The sequence below is a fragment of the Quercus robur genome, chromosome 7, assembly GCF_932294415.1.
Source record: "Quercus robur chromosome 7, dhQueRobu3.1, whole genome shotgun sequence".
NCBI classification, from domain to species: domain Eukaryota; kingdom Viridiplantae; phylum Streptophyta; class Magnoliopsida; order Fagales; family Fagaceae; genus Quercus; species Quercus robur.
The window spans coordinates 3686233-3704535 of NC_065540.1; the positions used below are offsets into that span (position 1 = coordinate 3686233).

Sequence of the window (18303 nt, forward strand, 5' to 3'; positions counted from 1 at the left end):
ATAGTTTTGTATCTTTAAACATTCTTCATTGCTTTGAATCTTATTATTTTGAGAAAATTTATAGTTTCTGGCATGTTAGTTGTATGTCAATGTATACGAAGATACTAAGTTAATGTTTATAATATTAAATTTAGGTCTCCCTCCAACCTATCCAACTATAATGGCAAATGACTTGGAGGTTGGACCAAGTCATATAACTTATAATGTAATACTGGTAAGTTTTATATAATATATTTATAAAGCATTAACCATTATTTTTATATATAACTAGCTGCGAATCCGCGCGTTGTGCATGATAATTATTTTTATGGTGGTTTTATTAATTTTTTTTTACAATTTAAACTAATCTAATAATGAGTAATGTATTTCGGAATTATATTTTTATTTATTATAGGAACAATCATAAATATAATATAGGAACAATCCAAAACACCAAAAAATGTAAGCTAAAAAAAATTAATAAAACTTAACAATGATTAATTGAACCAATATTAGGATAAAATTTTGTTTTTGGTAATCTATTAAGGTTATTTTCTTTGTAGAAATTATAAATTCGGCTGCCCAAAACATATTATCAAATAAACAATTATTAGCAAAATCTAAGAATTAAATTTATATACATGCATTGTTATAAAATAATAATAATAAAAATAAAATTGCAAAAGTTAAAATTTGTTACCTATCCGATTATTTTCGTTTGGCTAACCTTTACTTTTCTTTAAATAAATGGCATTATAGAGTACTTCTAATACAACTATTAAGAGTACTTTTTCCACCACAAAGGATTAGAAAATAAACAAAAATTAGTAAAGTCTTATAGTTTAACATCTAAATTGAGTATTATAAAAAATTATGCTATGTAACAGAATAAATACCAAATTATCCAAATCATGCTATGTAATAGAATAATATTATATTTTTATATGGTATATTTAATTCTTTAGAATGCAATAGGATAACATTTAACAATCAAAAAGAATAAAAAATAAATAAAAAAACAACAACAATTTAAAAAACAAAACTAAATCACAATTTAAAAAACAAAAGTAAATCGCATTACCCCAAAATAGAGTTTTAAAGAATATAAAAAATTATCAACTTAAAGTAGAGATATAAGAAAAATTAAAAAAATCCACCAAAAAATTTAGAGAGAGAGAGAGAGAGGGAACCTTTTTTTTTTTTGTGAGGGAAAACTATGCATAGAATAAAAGAGATAGTGACAAATTTATAGTAAGAGTGTGTGAATAAGAAGAGACAAAAATAAAGGAAGATGAAGGGAAAGAGGAGGAATGATATTAATGTAGAGGGTAGTGGGGAGATAAAAAGGTAAGGAAGGGAGAAAGATTGAAGAAGTAGTGTGAAGATGAAATAGTAAGGGGGAGAGAAAGGTTGGAGAAGTGTAAATATTAAAAAAATAAATGTTAAAAACAATTATAAGAAAATTGACAAAAAAAAAAAAAAACAAAGCGTTGAAGCCTTTCAAGCTGTAGGGTTTCCCCCCCCCCCCCCTCTCTTTAAGCTAAAAAGGCTCACACAAAACCCTAAAACTGGACTGAAAAGGTTTTGGGTTGGACTTGATAGTAGAACTAAATAAATAAGAGGTGAGCTGGATTAATTACATAGATTTATTATAGGGTGATAGTGGAAGTAAATAAATAAGTAGTGGGCTACATTTATAGGGTTGAAAATTGTAAAAACCATTTTAAAATTGTAGGACAAATTATATTTTAAAAAAGAAAAGAAAAAAAAGAATGATGTGGTAGCTGATGTGGCGCAACGTGAGAGCAGCAGCATTAAATGCTAGGCTTCAGCTTTTAGTAATATATAGATTACACCAATTGAGCATTTTATATAAATACATTGTAGTTACAAAAAGAATTGAAGGAGTTGAAAATATAGTTGAGCAAAACCAAGGGGATGCCTATAGAGAACAAGGTTCATTACTCAATGTCACTATTTTTATCTTCAATTTCATGTTTAGATCCTTCTATAAAGCTTTTATCATTACTTTTTATATATAATTACAACAATTGAACATTTTCTATAATTACATTACAGGTGTAGAAAGAATTGAAGAAGTTGAAAATATAAATGATCAAAATCACAGGAATGACTATAGAGAACAAGATTTGTTACTTAATGTTACCATTTTAATTTCAATTTACATGTTTATCATTAACAATTCATTATCAATTTTATTATTTGTTAACAAGCTACATATTCGAAACGTTATTAATATTTTGCTTATTTCACAACATAATATTTGGTACAATTTTAATATTTTCTTTCACAACTATCATAACACTCTTTATCACTAAATTTTTCTCAAAATAAGAATTAGGTGTTGTCAACACATTTGATGGTACTGCACATGTAATAAATTGTATGCGAGGTAGATACAATTGTGCAAAGGATTTTAAAGAAGGTATAGAGACCATTAGGTATCAACTACCACAACCAAAGACATGTTGCTTTTGTAATGCTTGTTTATTCCATCGAGAGACATCCTCGATGTGTTGCAAGGATGGAAAAATATCCTTACCCAACATACCAATTTGTCCTGAATTTAGGGAGCTCATTTGTGAGCAAACACCACGAGACAGACATTTCAGTCAATATATATGATTTTACAACATGTTTGCATTTACCTCAATGGGTGTGCACGTGGATGAAAGCATGGCCTTGAATAGTTGAGGAATATATACATTTCGTGCCCAAGGTGCCATTTATCATAGAATTGGTAGTCTTTTACCACATACACCTTTAAGTGTGCAACATCTACAATTGTATATCTACGACACCGATCTTGAAATACAATGTAGAATGTCTCAATTTGTAGAAGCTCATGAAGATATTGTGCGACTTATTCAAAGGATCTTAGACATGCATAACCCATTTGTGGAGAAATTTTGTCAACTATCTCGAAGTCCAAATTTACATCAATATAAACTCCTCATTAAAGAACAACCTCTAAACCAACCTCAATATTGCCTTCCCAGTGCTTCCCAAGTGGTAGCTATTATTGTAGGAGGAGAAGAAGTTGGTCATTTAAGTGGCAGAGAAATTTTGGTTCAAACGTTTGGTGGTAATTTGATCAATGTTCAAGATACAACAGGATACTATGATCCATTGCAGTACCCAATACTTTTCCCATTTGGAACATATGGATGAGATATCAACACATGCGATACTAATAGAAATAAAGTGTCATGTCGTGATTATTATGCATATATCTTTCAGGTAACAGTTTTATTATTTTCATTTTTTTTTTTTTTTTTGTTACTTCAAAATGCCGCTTACACTATAATATAGCTGAACCTACATCTATTTTTACTAATGTCCAAGATTCGCAACGATGCTTTATCAATGATTTGGTATGGAGGATGCCTTTCACAACAGTATGTTGTTGATAATTATGTAAAAATTGAAACACACAAGCTTAGGTGGTTTGAGCACAATTAAGATTCAATTAGGGTAGATCTATACCAAGGCCTACAAGATGCTTTCCATGAAGGAAAGAGTGATACTGGTAATATAAACTTTACATTTGAAATTTACATTACTTTATTAACGGCAAATTGGTATTAATATTTATTAATGACCCAACTTTTTTATCTTATATTTAGGAAATGTTGGACATAGAACCATTCTACTTTCATCATTTTGGGAAGTCCGCGCGATATGATCCAACGATTTCAAAATGCAATGTCATTGGTTCAAAAGTTTGGAAAGCCAGATTTATTCATCACAATGACGTATAATCCAGGATGGGAAGAAATCCAAAATGAGCTTTTATCCGCACAAATTGCACAAGATCGTCTAGACTTGCTTGCAAAATTCTACTTCCATTTTCACAATCCTGGAATGCTTCTTTTAGAGTATCCCAAATTTTCTTGTTAGAGACTTTGTCTAGAACTAGAAGTTACCTTTTGCGCTTCAAGAAATCATTCACCTCCTTGAATGAGTACTCTTTTTCTTTCCCATTCCCATGATTCGGCAGGACATTTTTTCCTAATCTTTTTAGGAGTACATCCTTATTATAGTCCACCATATCAGGTAGAGCCACCCAATATCTGAAAGGAAAATGTTTCTGAATAGCTTTATGGTTATAAACCACCCTTGCGAGAGTTGTCTTACCTATGCCTTCCATCCCCACAATGGTTAGTGTGGAAAAAGGCTCAGCTTCGGTGGTTATAATTAGCTGTGAGACCATTTCATGTACATCATCTTCCAAGCTGACCATTGAGATTGTGTCCTCCCTCAATTCAACGCGACATACCCTTATGCTTATGGAAAGAAGTCTGAGAGCTTCCACGAGTAGCTCATTTTCTGCAGAGAAGTTTCGCCAAAGATCTATCTCCTTTTGAGAACTACGGTTTCTCCTTTGTGAGGCTGACAAAGAGAAACAACTCGTTGCATCTTTCACAATGATCTTCATTTGATTATTCCATTCATTTTTCTACCCATTTTTCATATAATCACGGTAAAGGCACACAAAACATAGTTGCATGTATGGTGAATTATAATTTACAAAACACTGCTCTCTCTCTATCTCTCTCTCTCTCACACACACACACAAAAGCTGATCTCCCAGTCATCAATAATCTACTCTCTTCTCACGGTCGAGAGTTCTAAAGTGACAGGCCGGGATGGACGTGTAGATGAGCTAGCTGCCTCTTCTCTCATTATTTCTTCTTCTTCTAGGATTTCCCTTTTCCTAATGCTGTCGCTTGGTACAGATGTGGGTCTTAGGAAAGAAGAAAATTCAGTGGCACTAACCCTTCTGGGACTCCATTCTGCAGACAAAGAAGTGCGAGGAGATTGCAAGAATAGTTGTTGCTTCCTCCTTCTCTCCCTTACGTCAGCGTGCCATTGCCTTATAATATTGGCCATTTGCTCTTCTAGTACTTTACTCTTGAAGTTAGATCCCATCTGTGAACAAACACTTGCAATTTGTTATATATGTGCTAGATGTCAAGAAAGTGTGCTACATAAATACCAGCATAGGAACTATTTTTAAAATGGTTACCTGTGTAACAAGTGCATAGAGAGGAAGAGTAATGTAGCTGCAAATTACTTGAACTATCACCCTGAAGAATAAAAGGAAATTAGAATCACTAATAGGTTTGTTTTATAATTCGATAGTTGGGTATAAGGATTTGAACTCTTAGACATTTTTATTAGAAACAAAAAGAGGTGTCAGTTGAACTATATGGCTTTTCGTGAATTAATCATAAGTTGGAATCAGGATGATGGAACAAAGGGTTCTAACATGTTCTTGTCTTCTAACTAAATTACCAATAAACCCATGATATGGTTGTTACATAATAAAATTAATGTCAGTAATTCGCTCAAGTGAAAGTGATGTTGTTTTGATTCAAGTAATGAAAAAAGTTGTTCTTGACATTACTTGCTATGAAGTTACCAAAATGTAAATCACAGGTTACTAAATAAGTGGTAGGCTGTTCTTACGCTAGCACAATCCTGGTGATAATGAACGCAGTGCGCTCATGGTAACAAGAATTGAAACCAAACTGTATCTGAGAAAGAAGGAAAATAGGATTGAAACCAAAAGAAAAATATATTAGACATCTGACATTGCCACACAAAAATTTCCAACACTAGACCTTCAAAGTTCAAAACTATATGGTGTGGAAAATGGAAAAGAATAAGAAAGAAAACTTACTGTAACCCAAATGAAGAAGGCGAGCTCAAATGCATTCTGAGAAGGTCCAGAAAAGTTAGTATCTATAATATCTTAACTCTTCTTATATTATTACTTTGCTTTCATGAGGAGGAGGAGGAGGAATTACCACAAATAGAGTATAATGTATAAGAGTCAAGACAAATCCTGGGTGCCCAAACCAGAAGTGGCGATCATTTGGTCTCACAAGAGGGGTTCCTATAATTACATTGTTCTGATCTTTGGTTTGAAGAGCCATTCTTGCAACAATGACTTCAAGTTTGGTTCCTAGAATGAGTACAATCTACAAAAGCAATTGTAATGGGAAGGAAACTAAGAATCAGATGGAAATTAATGATGCAACACAAGGTGGTTACTATGTTGCAAAATGCTTACCAAGAGAGGAATATAGGATACCCAGAGAAATACATTCCAACCTGGTTGAGTCCAAACAAATTTTAATGAAAATTTATTTTTAGTAATTGATAAATTAGATTGACTTTCAGAGAAAAAAGAAACAAAAGGGAACAATATTTACTGTACACATCCAGGAGCAGCAAGAGAACAACCAGAAACCACATTAGAGGGCTGTTAAGACAAAAAGAACATGTTAGTGGAGCGAAATTAAACAATTTCATAATCAATATATATCAAAGGTGTAATGTACTATTTTTGTTCCATAAAATTTAGTTGTTTTGTGAACAATAATATTTAGAAAATCAACAACCTGATGCCGACCACGACTTTGAAATCTTCGTCCAAGGATCGCTGTATATAGTTTTTGAAATTGAAGTTGTCAAGCCTGCTTGATAAGTGAGCCTGAAATTTTTTTTGAACAATATACACCTTGTTTAAGTAGCAGAAGCACTTTGGTCTTATATTATTTTTATTTTTGTGTGTGTAATTATTCATAAAATTAAGAAAAAGTTGGAACTTGAAAGCTCATTACCGAGATGAAACCATGTCTCAAAGTGAGATAATCAACCTTTGCTACTGAATGAATGAACTGTCTGAAGAAACATTTCTGCCCCATTTCACAACCCAAAGCGTTAAGGCATTAAAACTGAAATATAAATCGATTACTTGGAGATATAGAGAGGCAACTCACAATCCATAGCTGAAATGATGTTTCTGTACAAGTAGTCAGGTGCCGTCTTCCAAATGTTGTTTGCCTTGTAAATCTGAATCGATTAGGATCTGATCATCATTGAAAATATTATTGATCACGACTTATATGATGTGGAGTAATCAGGTTCAGGTATATAGTCATGATTTCATTAATAGGTAGAGAATTTAGCATTTAAAATTTTTTATTTTTTATTTTTTTTGCTGAATGAAAAACGGGGTTTCTCATTTTTTGATATAGACTTATCAACCCTACGTCACGTGATGTGAAGATAATGAGTAAAATCACATATACCATTGGGATATTAACGGAGCTATTATCATTATTTAATTTCCATTTGGATTGTAAGATTGATGCAAAGTGTTAGAACGTACAAAACTAAAAATTTACATTATATTATTAAGTAGTATTGAGTAATATATATTAAGCAGGGTTGAAAGTCCATCTTAATATTAAGTAAAAAATTCATATTAATTTACAAATACAGTAATTATCTAATTTAAAATTATATCTTTTGCATCCATAGATTAGACCATTTTTCTTTGTTGACACTGTATTGGTGAATTACGAATTGACAACAAATGTATAATGTAATCTTAACTTTTCTTGCCAAAGGGCTTACAGTTCAATGGCATCCTTCCTCTTCCCTCTCCCCTTTTCCACTAAAGGCTGTGAATGGAATTGATTAAGGTTTAGGATATTTTCAAGTTTCAACCCTATTTGACATCTTCAAGTTATGAAATCTCTAACCCAACTCAACACAATCTATTTCAGTTATTGAACCAACCCAACCAAACCTAACTCACAATAATCAAATTAAGTTAGGTTAGATCATTAGGTTGGGGCCTTTTTGTTTGGTCTAATATAACAAATTGGGCTTTTAAGCTTTGTAGAAGGCCGGTTTGAACTTTGAAGGCAACATGTTGAGATGTGGACAAGACAGAGTGTGACTGTGAGATTAAAGATCATAATTGATGAGAGAGTGACCCCATGGCAAAGAGAGAGAGCTGAAGGGTGACACTAGAGGTAGGGATGGCAACATGGTAGGATTAAATCAAAAGTGCCCTGTTCCCCTTTTAGGATGGGGAAAGCCAATGTAGGCAAGAAAAGAAGTGAGGCAAGTCAAGGGTAGCGGGTTGATGGTATTTAACCATCTCTAATAAGGTGTTTTTGACCTTCATTAGAAAGAGATGAGGGATAAATGAATGGATAGTAGTGAAAGTGCTAAAAGGGAGAGAAATAAGTTTTTTTTTAGGAGAGTGTAATAGTATATACAAAAAAATAAAATATAAATAATCCATATAAAAAAGATTAAATATTACTTACAAACACAACGTAAATATATATTAAATACAAGCATATATTTACAAAATTAAAGATAGGATGGAACGGGTCAATGGGTAGAGAATTTTTGCCATTCCTAACCAAAGGAAGGTTTTAGCTAGGGGGTAAAACATGAGCAATGGGAGGGGATGTGTGAAGGGAGTGGATTTTTTTTTTTTTTTTTAGAGTTTTAATTTATAGCGTCCATTTTTAATATTCTTTATCATCAAACTAAGATACCAATCGATTTTTAGTGTAGACGGGAATTAAATCTCAAATCTCTTATTTAACTATTAGAAATTTTACCAGTTGAGCTAATTGGAACTCACAAGAAAGTGAATGTTAGTTGAGATGTGAAAAAGAAAAACAAAACTATGATTAGGATTTAAAGTTGTCACGGTGGTGTGAGTAGTGTAGCTATAAATAAATCATGTATATATATAATATTAGTATCATGTGCTGAGTTGGATCACTTTGATTGAAAATTTTGCAAACCAAACCCAAGTCAACCTAAGTTCCAAAAATTTTTAAGACCCAACTCAATCCATTAATTCACAAAAACCAACCCAAGATGTTTGATTGGGCCTTGGTTCATCTAGGTGGGTTGGGAAAAAAATCTTCACATTTCTTCAACGACCTTCACATCTATGTGGGTTGGGAAAAAAATATTCACATTTCTCCAACCCAATAGTGTCTGTTATGAATCAGTCGCAGATTCGCAGTCAAAGGTTATTGCCATAATGAATACAGGCACATACTCTAAGGTCAAGTCTTGTAAACTACTACTAGAGATTATTGTGGCCAATTTGATTAGTGTAGGTCTAAAGCTCAACTTAGAAGTTGGAAATACGAAATTCAAGACTTGAATTATGTAGACTGTAGAGTCTTTCTTCACCCACCAAAGGACAAAAATTGATCACACCAAAAGGAAGACTCTTTTTTGGGTAATTTCTAGAGCTAAAAAATGATGGGTTATTTTTGAGTCATCGATCGAAAAATGATGGGTTTTTTTACTTCTCGTGAATATGCTAGCTCTTTCGTACTAAATGGTTTAGTTCTTCTTAGGAATTGAATTCTGTAGACCTGACCATATATGGATTGCTTATTACGCTTGCCATGGTTGCCACTCATGGGTGCAGGGGCCACAAATTGGTGGTGGGGAGGAATGGAGTTGGCATATAACAACGAAAACGAAATGTCACCAAACTCAATTAAAATTATATGTGGCTGTGTGCCTCTTTCACTTTCCTTTTTTTCTTTGTGTTTATATTGTCGTGTTAGACTGTTAGTCCATTACCTAATAAAAGACACAGTGAATCATGATTCATGAGAATGAATTTTAAACATACCATTGGCAACTTGGTACTCTGTTGTTTGAGTTTCTTTCTCCCATGCTTCCCAGCGTCTCATCTATTAAAACACATAGAGGAAGACACAGTCAGTCAGCCATACAACGTTGAGTTTCAATTGTTATTAAGAAAGCTTTTCCTTATTTTGTATATTTGCTATTTCTAGGTGGTATGAGTATGAAAGCGGAATAAGCATAGTTATAGTTAGGTGAGGTTAGTTCAACTTTTTGAAATACTGTCTTTTTTAAAAAGTGGGGTTTTCAAAAAGTGCGGTATGAAACTGAATTTTTTGAAAAAATTGAGTGTTTGATAAAAACTATAAAAAAAGTGTTTTTTGAAAAAACTGAGTATTTGATTAGCATTTATAAAAGTGACAGTTTGAGAGATAAATTACCAAAAATGACAATGTATATATAAAGATAATTCTTTGTTTTAATTACTTCTCTTAATGCAAGTTATAGACACAATATTTTCACAAAAATTTCACAACAAAGTCTATATGACTTGTTGTTAATGGTAGGAAAAAAAAAATTGTCACTAGTAGATCTAAATGAGAACTAATAATAACTTACTATGTAAACTTTATTATGAAATTATTATAAAAATATTCTATCAATAGTACCATTTTTTTTCTAAAGAAAAATAATACTAATTTAAAAAATTTAGAGATATAATAAAATATCACAATATTTTCACAATACTAATTTAAAATTAATCTTTGTAAAATAAAATTTTATTAATATCACAGTTGTGAAAAAGAAGTTATGAAATAATCTTTGTTCCTACTCCTTATATTTTCTTCCACGTTGCTTTACCCAAACCCAAAAACCCTTTTAAACTTTTTTCTCATCCACTCGTTCACTTCTTCCTCATCTTCTTATTTTTCTTTTCTCTTACTTTCCTCCACACAAAGCCCCACACACTCCATCACATATTAGTAAAGGACTTCAAGATTTTCAGAACAAGATCGTCAGCTGGGTCTGTCTTCTTGTTGTTGTTGTCTCCAGCTAACTTATTAAGCAAAGAACATAGCTGATTTGCAATATCACGGCCTTGAACAAGCTCTTCTATTGGCTTTCTCTTGCTAGAAGGTATGCTCTTAGGCCAAATACACTCCATTGTTGTGTGTGTGAGTTTCAATGTGTTTTGAGACTTTTGTGTTTTGTGTTTATGTGAGTGTCTTTTGAGCTTTGAGTCCCTTGTGTTTGAGCTCTTTTTTTTACCAGCCAATGTGAAGCAAAACAAGAGAGTTTTTTGAGATTAGATATGTAAGACGTTAATAAAATAAAAAATAGAGAAGAGAAGACAGTCTCTCAACGGTAATAGAGTTTTTTGAGCTATAGATCTTGATTTATCAAAGGGAAAAATTGGGTTTTCAATAAAATGTTTGGCCAATTTGGTAATTGAAGATAGACTCTAAACAATAATATTTATGAACGAATGTTAGCTTTTGCAAAATTTCTGAAGAGCTGTGGTGTGTTAAAATGAAGTTGGTTCACATTTCAAAAAGTAGCATTTTCCAAAAAACAGGTTTTATTTGGTTTACCAAAGGCATATATTATATATTTGGTTTCAAAAATCAATTTTTACATTTGAAAAGTGCAAACAAATACCATATATAACAAGTTTTTTTTTTTTTTTTTTTTTTTTTTTTTTTTTTTTTTTTTTTTTTTTTTTCAAATGGACAGCGATTTGAACATGGGAAATTAATGGGAAAAATAACCATAAATTAAGTTGACTAAGGAAAAATAAAGGTTAAGCAAGCTTTTTACCTTGGCCCTACCCAAAGCTAGAGTGAGAATGGTATACACGATTTGCATAGCTGCTAACACGAAAATGAATATGTGAAGTTGATGAATCCCATCTTGTGACATTAGGGCAACCTTTCCCTGCAAATTAAATCCCATTCTAATTGTTAAAACAGTAAACAGACATATGGTGCTTTTTTTTCTTTTCCTTTCTTTGTAACTGTGAAAATTATTGTGTCTGTAGCAGTACTCAATTAAGAAACATACGTTTGGACAAGAATCAGTTGCAGCAGCTTCAGGTGGACTGGGAGGAGCATCATTATCTTCTTCTTCTTCTTCTTCCAGCCTTCTATAAGGTCCCCACAAATCATTCATCGATGACAAATTCCAGATCATTACTTTTGTGAAGTGCTTGATTGCTACTAGGTTTTCAGGTTCGGAATTAGTCTGTTTACGACATGGGAGCATGATGTTCCCAGCGCCGCTAGGTACACATATTTTAGAAATTCGTTCTTGAGTTACTGCCAATAAGAGGGACATAAACCCCAGAAGCATCAACTCTGTACAAATCAATCCCACACAAAAAGATCAATTAAAAGTTAAAACCTTATAAAATTCTTATAAAGTAACACACATATATACAAGTATACTATAAACAACATAAAATTATACAAAACATGTATATTTATTTTGATTGCACCTGATTTAAGCTTCTCCAATGCATCGTTCAACGCGGTTTTCCTACGCCTCTTTAGCCACTATACGTGCACCATTAATTTTTTGACATTAGCTTCAGGTTTATAACATATACATACACACACACACACCCAAAATAGTGGAGCAAAAAAAAGGATCTTAATACATAATATATATACTTACGTGGGAAAGGAGATGGATGATGTATTCTAGGATAATAGAGATGAAGATGAAGAAGAAGCAAACTGTGGCAAGTGCCCATGTCGGAGTGTATTCGAGAGAGGCACCGGACGATCCTCCGCCCGCCATGACTTTCTTGTGATTGCCTTGTTAGAGGAATGATTTTTCTTCAGTTGAATAAACCATAAGTGTGTTGGTTGAGACCTGAGATGGTGAGAGCTGAGGAGCCAAGACTTGTTCTTATAGGCATGCCGCATATATAACGAAATGTTGATTTTGGCTTCCTCTTATGTTCACAATTTTCTCTGCTTTCACACTCAAATAACCCATTTAATTAAAATGTTATTCAAGTGATGACAAACATGTTATTGAATTATAGTTTGTATTAATTAATGTATTATTCAAATCAAATTTAATATAAGGTCGGTCAATCGTTTGATTGGGAGTCAAAAAAATTTAAAGAGTTTGAGCTCTCCGTATATATGACGATTGCCACGTGGATATATATGACAGGTTGTGACGTGGCATTTGACTGTCTATTTTGATGTGTGATTTTCATATTCATTGTTCTTGACCTTTTTTTCTCATGTAGATATTCTTAAATCAAAGCTTAATTATCATTCACGGAATCAAGTGTGACGTGTTGAATAAAACCAGTTTTAGACTCCCAGAAATGGAGTCTATATTGCAACAACGTCAACTGACTTTTTTGTTCTTCTTAGAAGTTAGAAGTCCATATAGGCTATTTTGATGGAATAGTGTATTAAAACAAAGCTGGACCACGTCCAGCTTAGTATAGGCTGTTTTGTTTAAGTAATAGAGTTCCCTTCCTTTCTCTTTTTTAGTTTTTACACGTGTTTGAATAAGTAATTAGAGATTGTGGGTTCTAGTTAGCTCAACTGATAAAGTCTCTGATGATTGTATAAGAGATTTGAGGTTCAATTTCCGCCTATATCAAAAATTGATTGATGTCTTGGTCTGATGATAATGAGCTATAATCAGGAGCGGACGTCATAGATTGAAACTCTCTCAAAAAAAAAAAAAAAAAAGGTAATTAGAGTTCAAGCTCCCTTTCTTTCTCATTTTTAGTTTTTACACATGTTTGAAGTACGTACCTTTAGCTTTTTATGGTACCAAATTATCAATAGACAAAATTTGTATAGTAAATTGTGACATGGAACGATGGAAATAGGTTTATGTGTTAAAGCTTTTTTTTATTTTGGGTATGAAGGAGACATTTATTCAAGAAAGCAATCGAAGGGGGTTTACAAAGCTTTTGGTGGGTATACAAAGTAATCCAAGCATCAACAAATAAAATAATTTAGAAAACCTATGGACATAGAGCTCACACATATGCGCATGGAAAACAGATTAGGTAGTGACTTTACGCTAAATGACCTCACCCTTTTTTTTTTTTTTTTTTTTTTAGAGATAATTACAACATACTGCTAACTTCACAACTCAAACATTTTCCCCTTTAGACTCCTAAGCACTTTATGCATGAAAAGATGTCAATTTAGCTACAAGACTTTTGGCCTCTCACCTTTTGAATGTGATAGTTCTAAAGAGTGGGTCAAAACACATGCATGTTAATTGATTCATACATAACACATATTGTATTCTATAGTAATTAAAAATAACATAAGTATAAAAAAAATGTCAATTTCGCTATTTGCAAAGGTTAATTTTGAAAAAATTTTGAGACACACTTTATCATGAAATTTTGAGACACTTTATCATAACTTGTATTTATGTCAACTAGTAATTGGATTACTTTTCACTAAATACTAATGGCCGACTAATGCATAAATAACATAAATCCTAATTTAAAATATATATACAGGGACAGACCTATACTATGCAAGAGGGGGGCCATTCCCCCCCCCCCCCCCCCCAAATTAAAAAAATTTTAAAAAAAACTAGTATAAAAAAAATAAGATTTGCCTTTATATTTATATATATATATATATATATATTTGTCTCTCCTTCTCTAAAATATTTAGATATTAACCTACAAGAAAATAAATAAATAAATAAAATTCATGCCCCTTTAACTACAAAACCAAAATAAAAATAAATAAATATGGACTAAACAAAAATCGCACATAAAATAAGAAACACTTATTTTGTATGTTATACTTTGTTGATGTGTTTTATAATATGAAATGTTTAAGAAATACTTATTTTGTAGATAGTATTTTGTTGAATATGAAATAGATGTTAGTTTTTATTTTCATAATTTTTTTTTTTTTTTGGTTTTAAACTTTGGCCCCCCAGGTATGAATCTTGGTTCCGTCCCCATATATATATATATATATATATATATATAAGTTGTGGTAAAAATTATGATAATGTATAATTCTACCACCCATATTGTTGTTAGGCAAAAAAGGCATTTCTGTTGTTATAACTAATAAGCATGCATGAAGCCCCTGAAAGCATTTTGGATGCTTGCTGTGGGCACTTTTGTTTGAAAGGTTTTGTTAATAATAATTTTTTTTAAATATAAAAATGAATAGCTGGTTAATTTTAGAACAAATGGGGTGTGTTTGTTTGATTTTTTTTTTTAGCTGAATAGATGTGTCTGTTTAATAATGCACACCACAAGCCTCTTTTTGCACTTAATTCTTTAAAAATTTCTCATCAAAAAAAAAAAAAATCTTTAAAAATAAAGAATAAAAAAATCAGATGGGTCATGCGTTATGTAAGCATTTTGAACATGATATTTCTCAATTCTTGTAAAGTAATAAAGTCCCGTACATTAATTAAACATATTATATGGTACTGGTTTGTACGGCGTACATGCATGCTTACCACATGGCACATACGACATATTCCGGTCAAAAATGGAAAACAACTACAGTATGATTTCATGCTTCAGCTGGAACATATAGAAATTAATGAGAAATCTGAACCATATTTTCATAAGTGATTGGAGAAATTCTTTAATCCGTGCAAATGAATTAATGTTAAAAAAGTGGCATGTAATTCAATGGTAGGCTATTGACTTTTTACATTTACCTATTCATACTTAACCAGTTCACATTAAAAAAAGTTGACCGCAACCTAGAAAATAAATTAGAGCTCTCTCTCTCTCTCTCTCTCTCTCTCTCTCTCTCTCTCTCTCTCTCTCTCTCTCTCTCTCTCTCTCTCTCTCTCTCTCTCTCTCTCTCTCTCTCTCTCTCTCTCTCTCTCTCTCTCTCTCTCTGAGAGAGAGTAAAGACGGGAAACACCGGCTAATACTTGAATCCACACTCATTCTTATGAAAAGCCATAAATAGTTAAATACCACCTAAATCATAAAATGTTTTTTATTGGAAACACTAAATGTACTACTTAAATTACAAGGTTCTTGACAAAAAATGTATGTTTTGAATCTTAAGAATGATCATTTCATATTAAAATGATAAAAATTAAAAAGGTAACAAATTAGTTAAGTCATTCCTCAAACCCAACTTGAATGAGACTACTATTTAACAATAAACACAATAAAACCAATAAGAGCACTAGCATTAGGTTTGACAAAAAGATGTTTTACTTGAACTTTATCTTGCAACATAGATAAATTTTGTTGCACATTAGGCTAACTGCTAGCAAAAACACCAATAATCTATAGTAGTAAGCAGGGGTGGAGCTACGTTATAGGTAGGGGGGCTATTCCTCCCCACCCCCCAAAAAAAAAAAATTTAAAAACCTTATAATAATGGTAGGCCCTTAGCCAAATTTGCCCTAAAGAATCTCAACTTTTCACCTAAAAACAAAAGATGTATTCTTGTAAATAAAAAAGTGTGTAATAGCATTTATAAGATAAACAACTCTCAAGAAAGTTTTTTATTTTGGCCAAAGTCTTCCCTCCCATGTGTTACTTTATAGTTCTACTATATATTGTACACTTTTTACAAATATATACTATATTTACTACATTTTATTATATGTTTACAATATAAGTTTACATTGCAAGTACAATGCAAACCAATAAAAGTCATTAAAAAAAAAAATTCTTTTCCCTTTCCCATTCTCAATTCTCATCCCAGTCCTTTCTTCCACAATGCATTTTATGTTACAAAGTTATTCTTCTTCTTCATTTCTTTTGAGCTATTTCAATATAATTTTTATTTATTTTATTATTTTCGTTTTTAGTTCAATTTCTACTGAGAGCTATGAAACTGATTTTAAATTTATTTTTGACTATAATTGTCTAATTTGGTGAATATAAATTCTATTTATTTTATGGTTTCTTATAGTGATTTTATTATATTTAATTTCTATGAATATCATTTCTTGTAATTGTAAATATAGTCTAGTTTTGTTATGTACTGATATTTAATTTCTATGAATGTTATGGACTTATAGTTTTTCATAAAAATAAGAAAAAATAAAGATAAAAAATGACCTTTAGATGTTCAATTAGGTGTTTAGCTTGTTAATATTTTTGAGTGTTAATAAAAATAACACTTGTAAGGACTGAAATTGGATTGGACCTAAAACAGAATTGGGCTCAAACCCAAGCGGCCCAAACAATAGATTTGTAGAGCGTGGACGAAAGAACTAGATCTATTCCAGAAGAAAAACGATTAAATTTGGTAATTTAAGACCATTAGACACAAGTAAGATTAGAAAATCTGTCATCGGAATAACTCAAGGAGTATGTATTATGTTGTCTTGTTGAATGATAAAGTGATACCAAAGTCACAGTCCTGTTCTTAGATCATCCTCTATTTTTTCGGATCCTCTCCTTTTAGTACATCTTTCCATGTTATATATCCCAGTCTTTGTGTCGCCACTACCACACATGTGTAGGTTAGATTCGGAGAACTCCTTCCTGTCCTATCCAGTACTTCCCAGAACCATCAACTAGTAGTTGTAAGGCTGCTTGATTACTGTTCAGGTGTCGCTTCCACATTAATGCGGCCAGAAAGTTGGTTGGGAGTCAGTTAATGCGGAGGTAGCAGCTTTTTGAAGATATTTGTTGCCCTTCTCCTTTCTTATCCCTTGTCTGATATCTAACTCTTAGTGATGAGGTAACTTCGAAGTAAGTCCATGATGATATGACACTCGTGCTGACCTCAAACACTTGTTGCCGAGATGGCTTTTATCCTCGGACGCTCGTTGGACTTATCTCATGTTATCTCTACTCCCCTCTTCACTCCGTTCTCCTTATAATCTTATTTGGACCTCTTTGGATGGTCTAACATCCTCGGATCGGGCCATAGGCCTAGTTAATACTACCTTAACAGTACTTCCTGATTAGCTGGCCCCCACAACACTAATAAAAAATTTTTATATAATAATCTTACAGTATTATATATGAGTTATGACTTATACTTTGGATTTAAGTTTGTTTGTTTGTTTGTTTTTTTTTTTTTTAAAACTAATGCATGAAGACATGTATGTATGTATATAGTATGTTATAGTTTGCATTTTTCTTGAATCACAAATCAATAGGATAGTTTTACCTCGGCCCCCCCCAACAAAAATTACTGGCTTTGCTCCTAGTAGCAAAAACATTTTCTATGATTTTTTAAAAACTAGATTTGGCCTATTTTGTAGCTTAGCAAAAACATTTTCTATGATTTTTTTATACTCTCTCTCTCTCTCCAAAGACTTAGATTAATTTGGAGTGAGATTGTCTCAAACGAGGGCCTAATCAAGTCAGCGTAGTTGATGTGGTTCTTGAGGTTGCAAAGGAGTTTTAGGTTGCAACGAGTTATGATTTGGTGAAGAAGAGGGGGAGTTGTGAAAGAGCTGGAGAGAGAAAAAATAATTAAAAAAGAATAATTAAATATATAGTGTATGATATAGGTAGATGTGAAAAAAGGGTAGCAAAAGTGACCTTTAAAGTTAAATTTGACTCCCTCTCTTCCCCTCCATCCTATGTATTCCCCCCCTCTCCCCCTTCATCCAAAATGACCCTTCGACAATTATTTGGGATATTGTGTCTTGCACATATCCAGTGCAAAACTTTATGCCCTGTGAGGATTCTTGAATTGGAATTTATTGGCAAATAAGAGATTGTCCCGGGTCAAAAAAAAAAAAAAAAGAAGAAGGATAACTAGTAATTACATTCAATAAGTCTATAATTACAAACTTTTTCACAAATTGTTTAGTTTATAAGTTTTTAAAGTCACACAATAAAGTAACATGAATGATTTTCTTAAAAAGAAAAAGTAACATGAATGATGGCCCTTTTGAGGATCA

The 18303-nt window shown here is 32.1% G+C and overlaps 1 protein-coding gene across 2 annotated transcripts; it reads right to left on the reverse strand.

Annotated features, from left to right (window-relative positions):
- Positions 1 to 4420: 4420 nt before the first annotated feature.
- Positions 4421 to 12396, reverse strand: LOC126691801 (MLO-like protein 3). 2 transcript variants are annotated; one of them, XM_050386962.1, is made up of 15 exons: positions 12109 to 12394; positions 11930 to 11987; positions 11497 to 11789; positions 11254 to 11370; positions 9482 to 9542; positions 6792 to 6880; positions 6633 to 6707; positions 6411 to 6502; positions 6222 to 6271; positions 6080 to 6120; positions 5814 to 5987; positions 5687 to 5722; positions 5473 to 5540; positions 5030 to 5090; positions 4421 to 4932 (listed from the first exon to the last, which is right to left on the reverse strand). In XM_050386962.1, the coding sequence occupies exons 1-15, from the start codon at positions 12232 to 12234 to the stop codon at positions 4606 to 4608; spliced, it is 1668 nt and encodes a 555-aa protein (XP_050242919.1). In that variant the 5' UTR covers positions 12235 to 12394; the 3' UTR covers positions 4421 to 4605. The 2 variants fall into 2 exon arrangements, with proteins under 2 accessions (XP_050242919.1, XP_050242920.1); XM_050386963.1 differs by lacking the exon at positions 5473 to 5540 and having other exon boundaries at positions 4717 to 4932; positions 12109 to 12396.
- Between the last annotated feature and the right edge of the window lie 5907 nt (positions 12397 to 18303).

Excerpts from the sequence above, each read along its gene's own strand:
- LOC126691801 (XM_050386962.1), bottom strand. The coding sequence starts at position 12,234 with ATGGCGGGCGGAGGATCGTCCGGTGCCTCTCTCGAATACACTCCGACA. Across the intron at positions 6,121-6,221 it reads GCTGCTCCTGGATGTGTACA|GTTGGAATGTATTTCTCTGG; the intron begins GTAAATATTGTT and ends GGACTCAACCAG. Across the intron at positions 4,933-5,029 it reads TCTATGCACTTGTTACACAG|ATGGGATCTAACTTCAAGAG; the intron begins GTAACCATTTTA and ends GTTTGTTCACAG.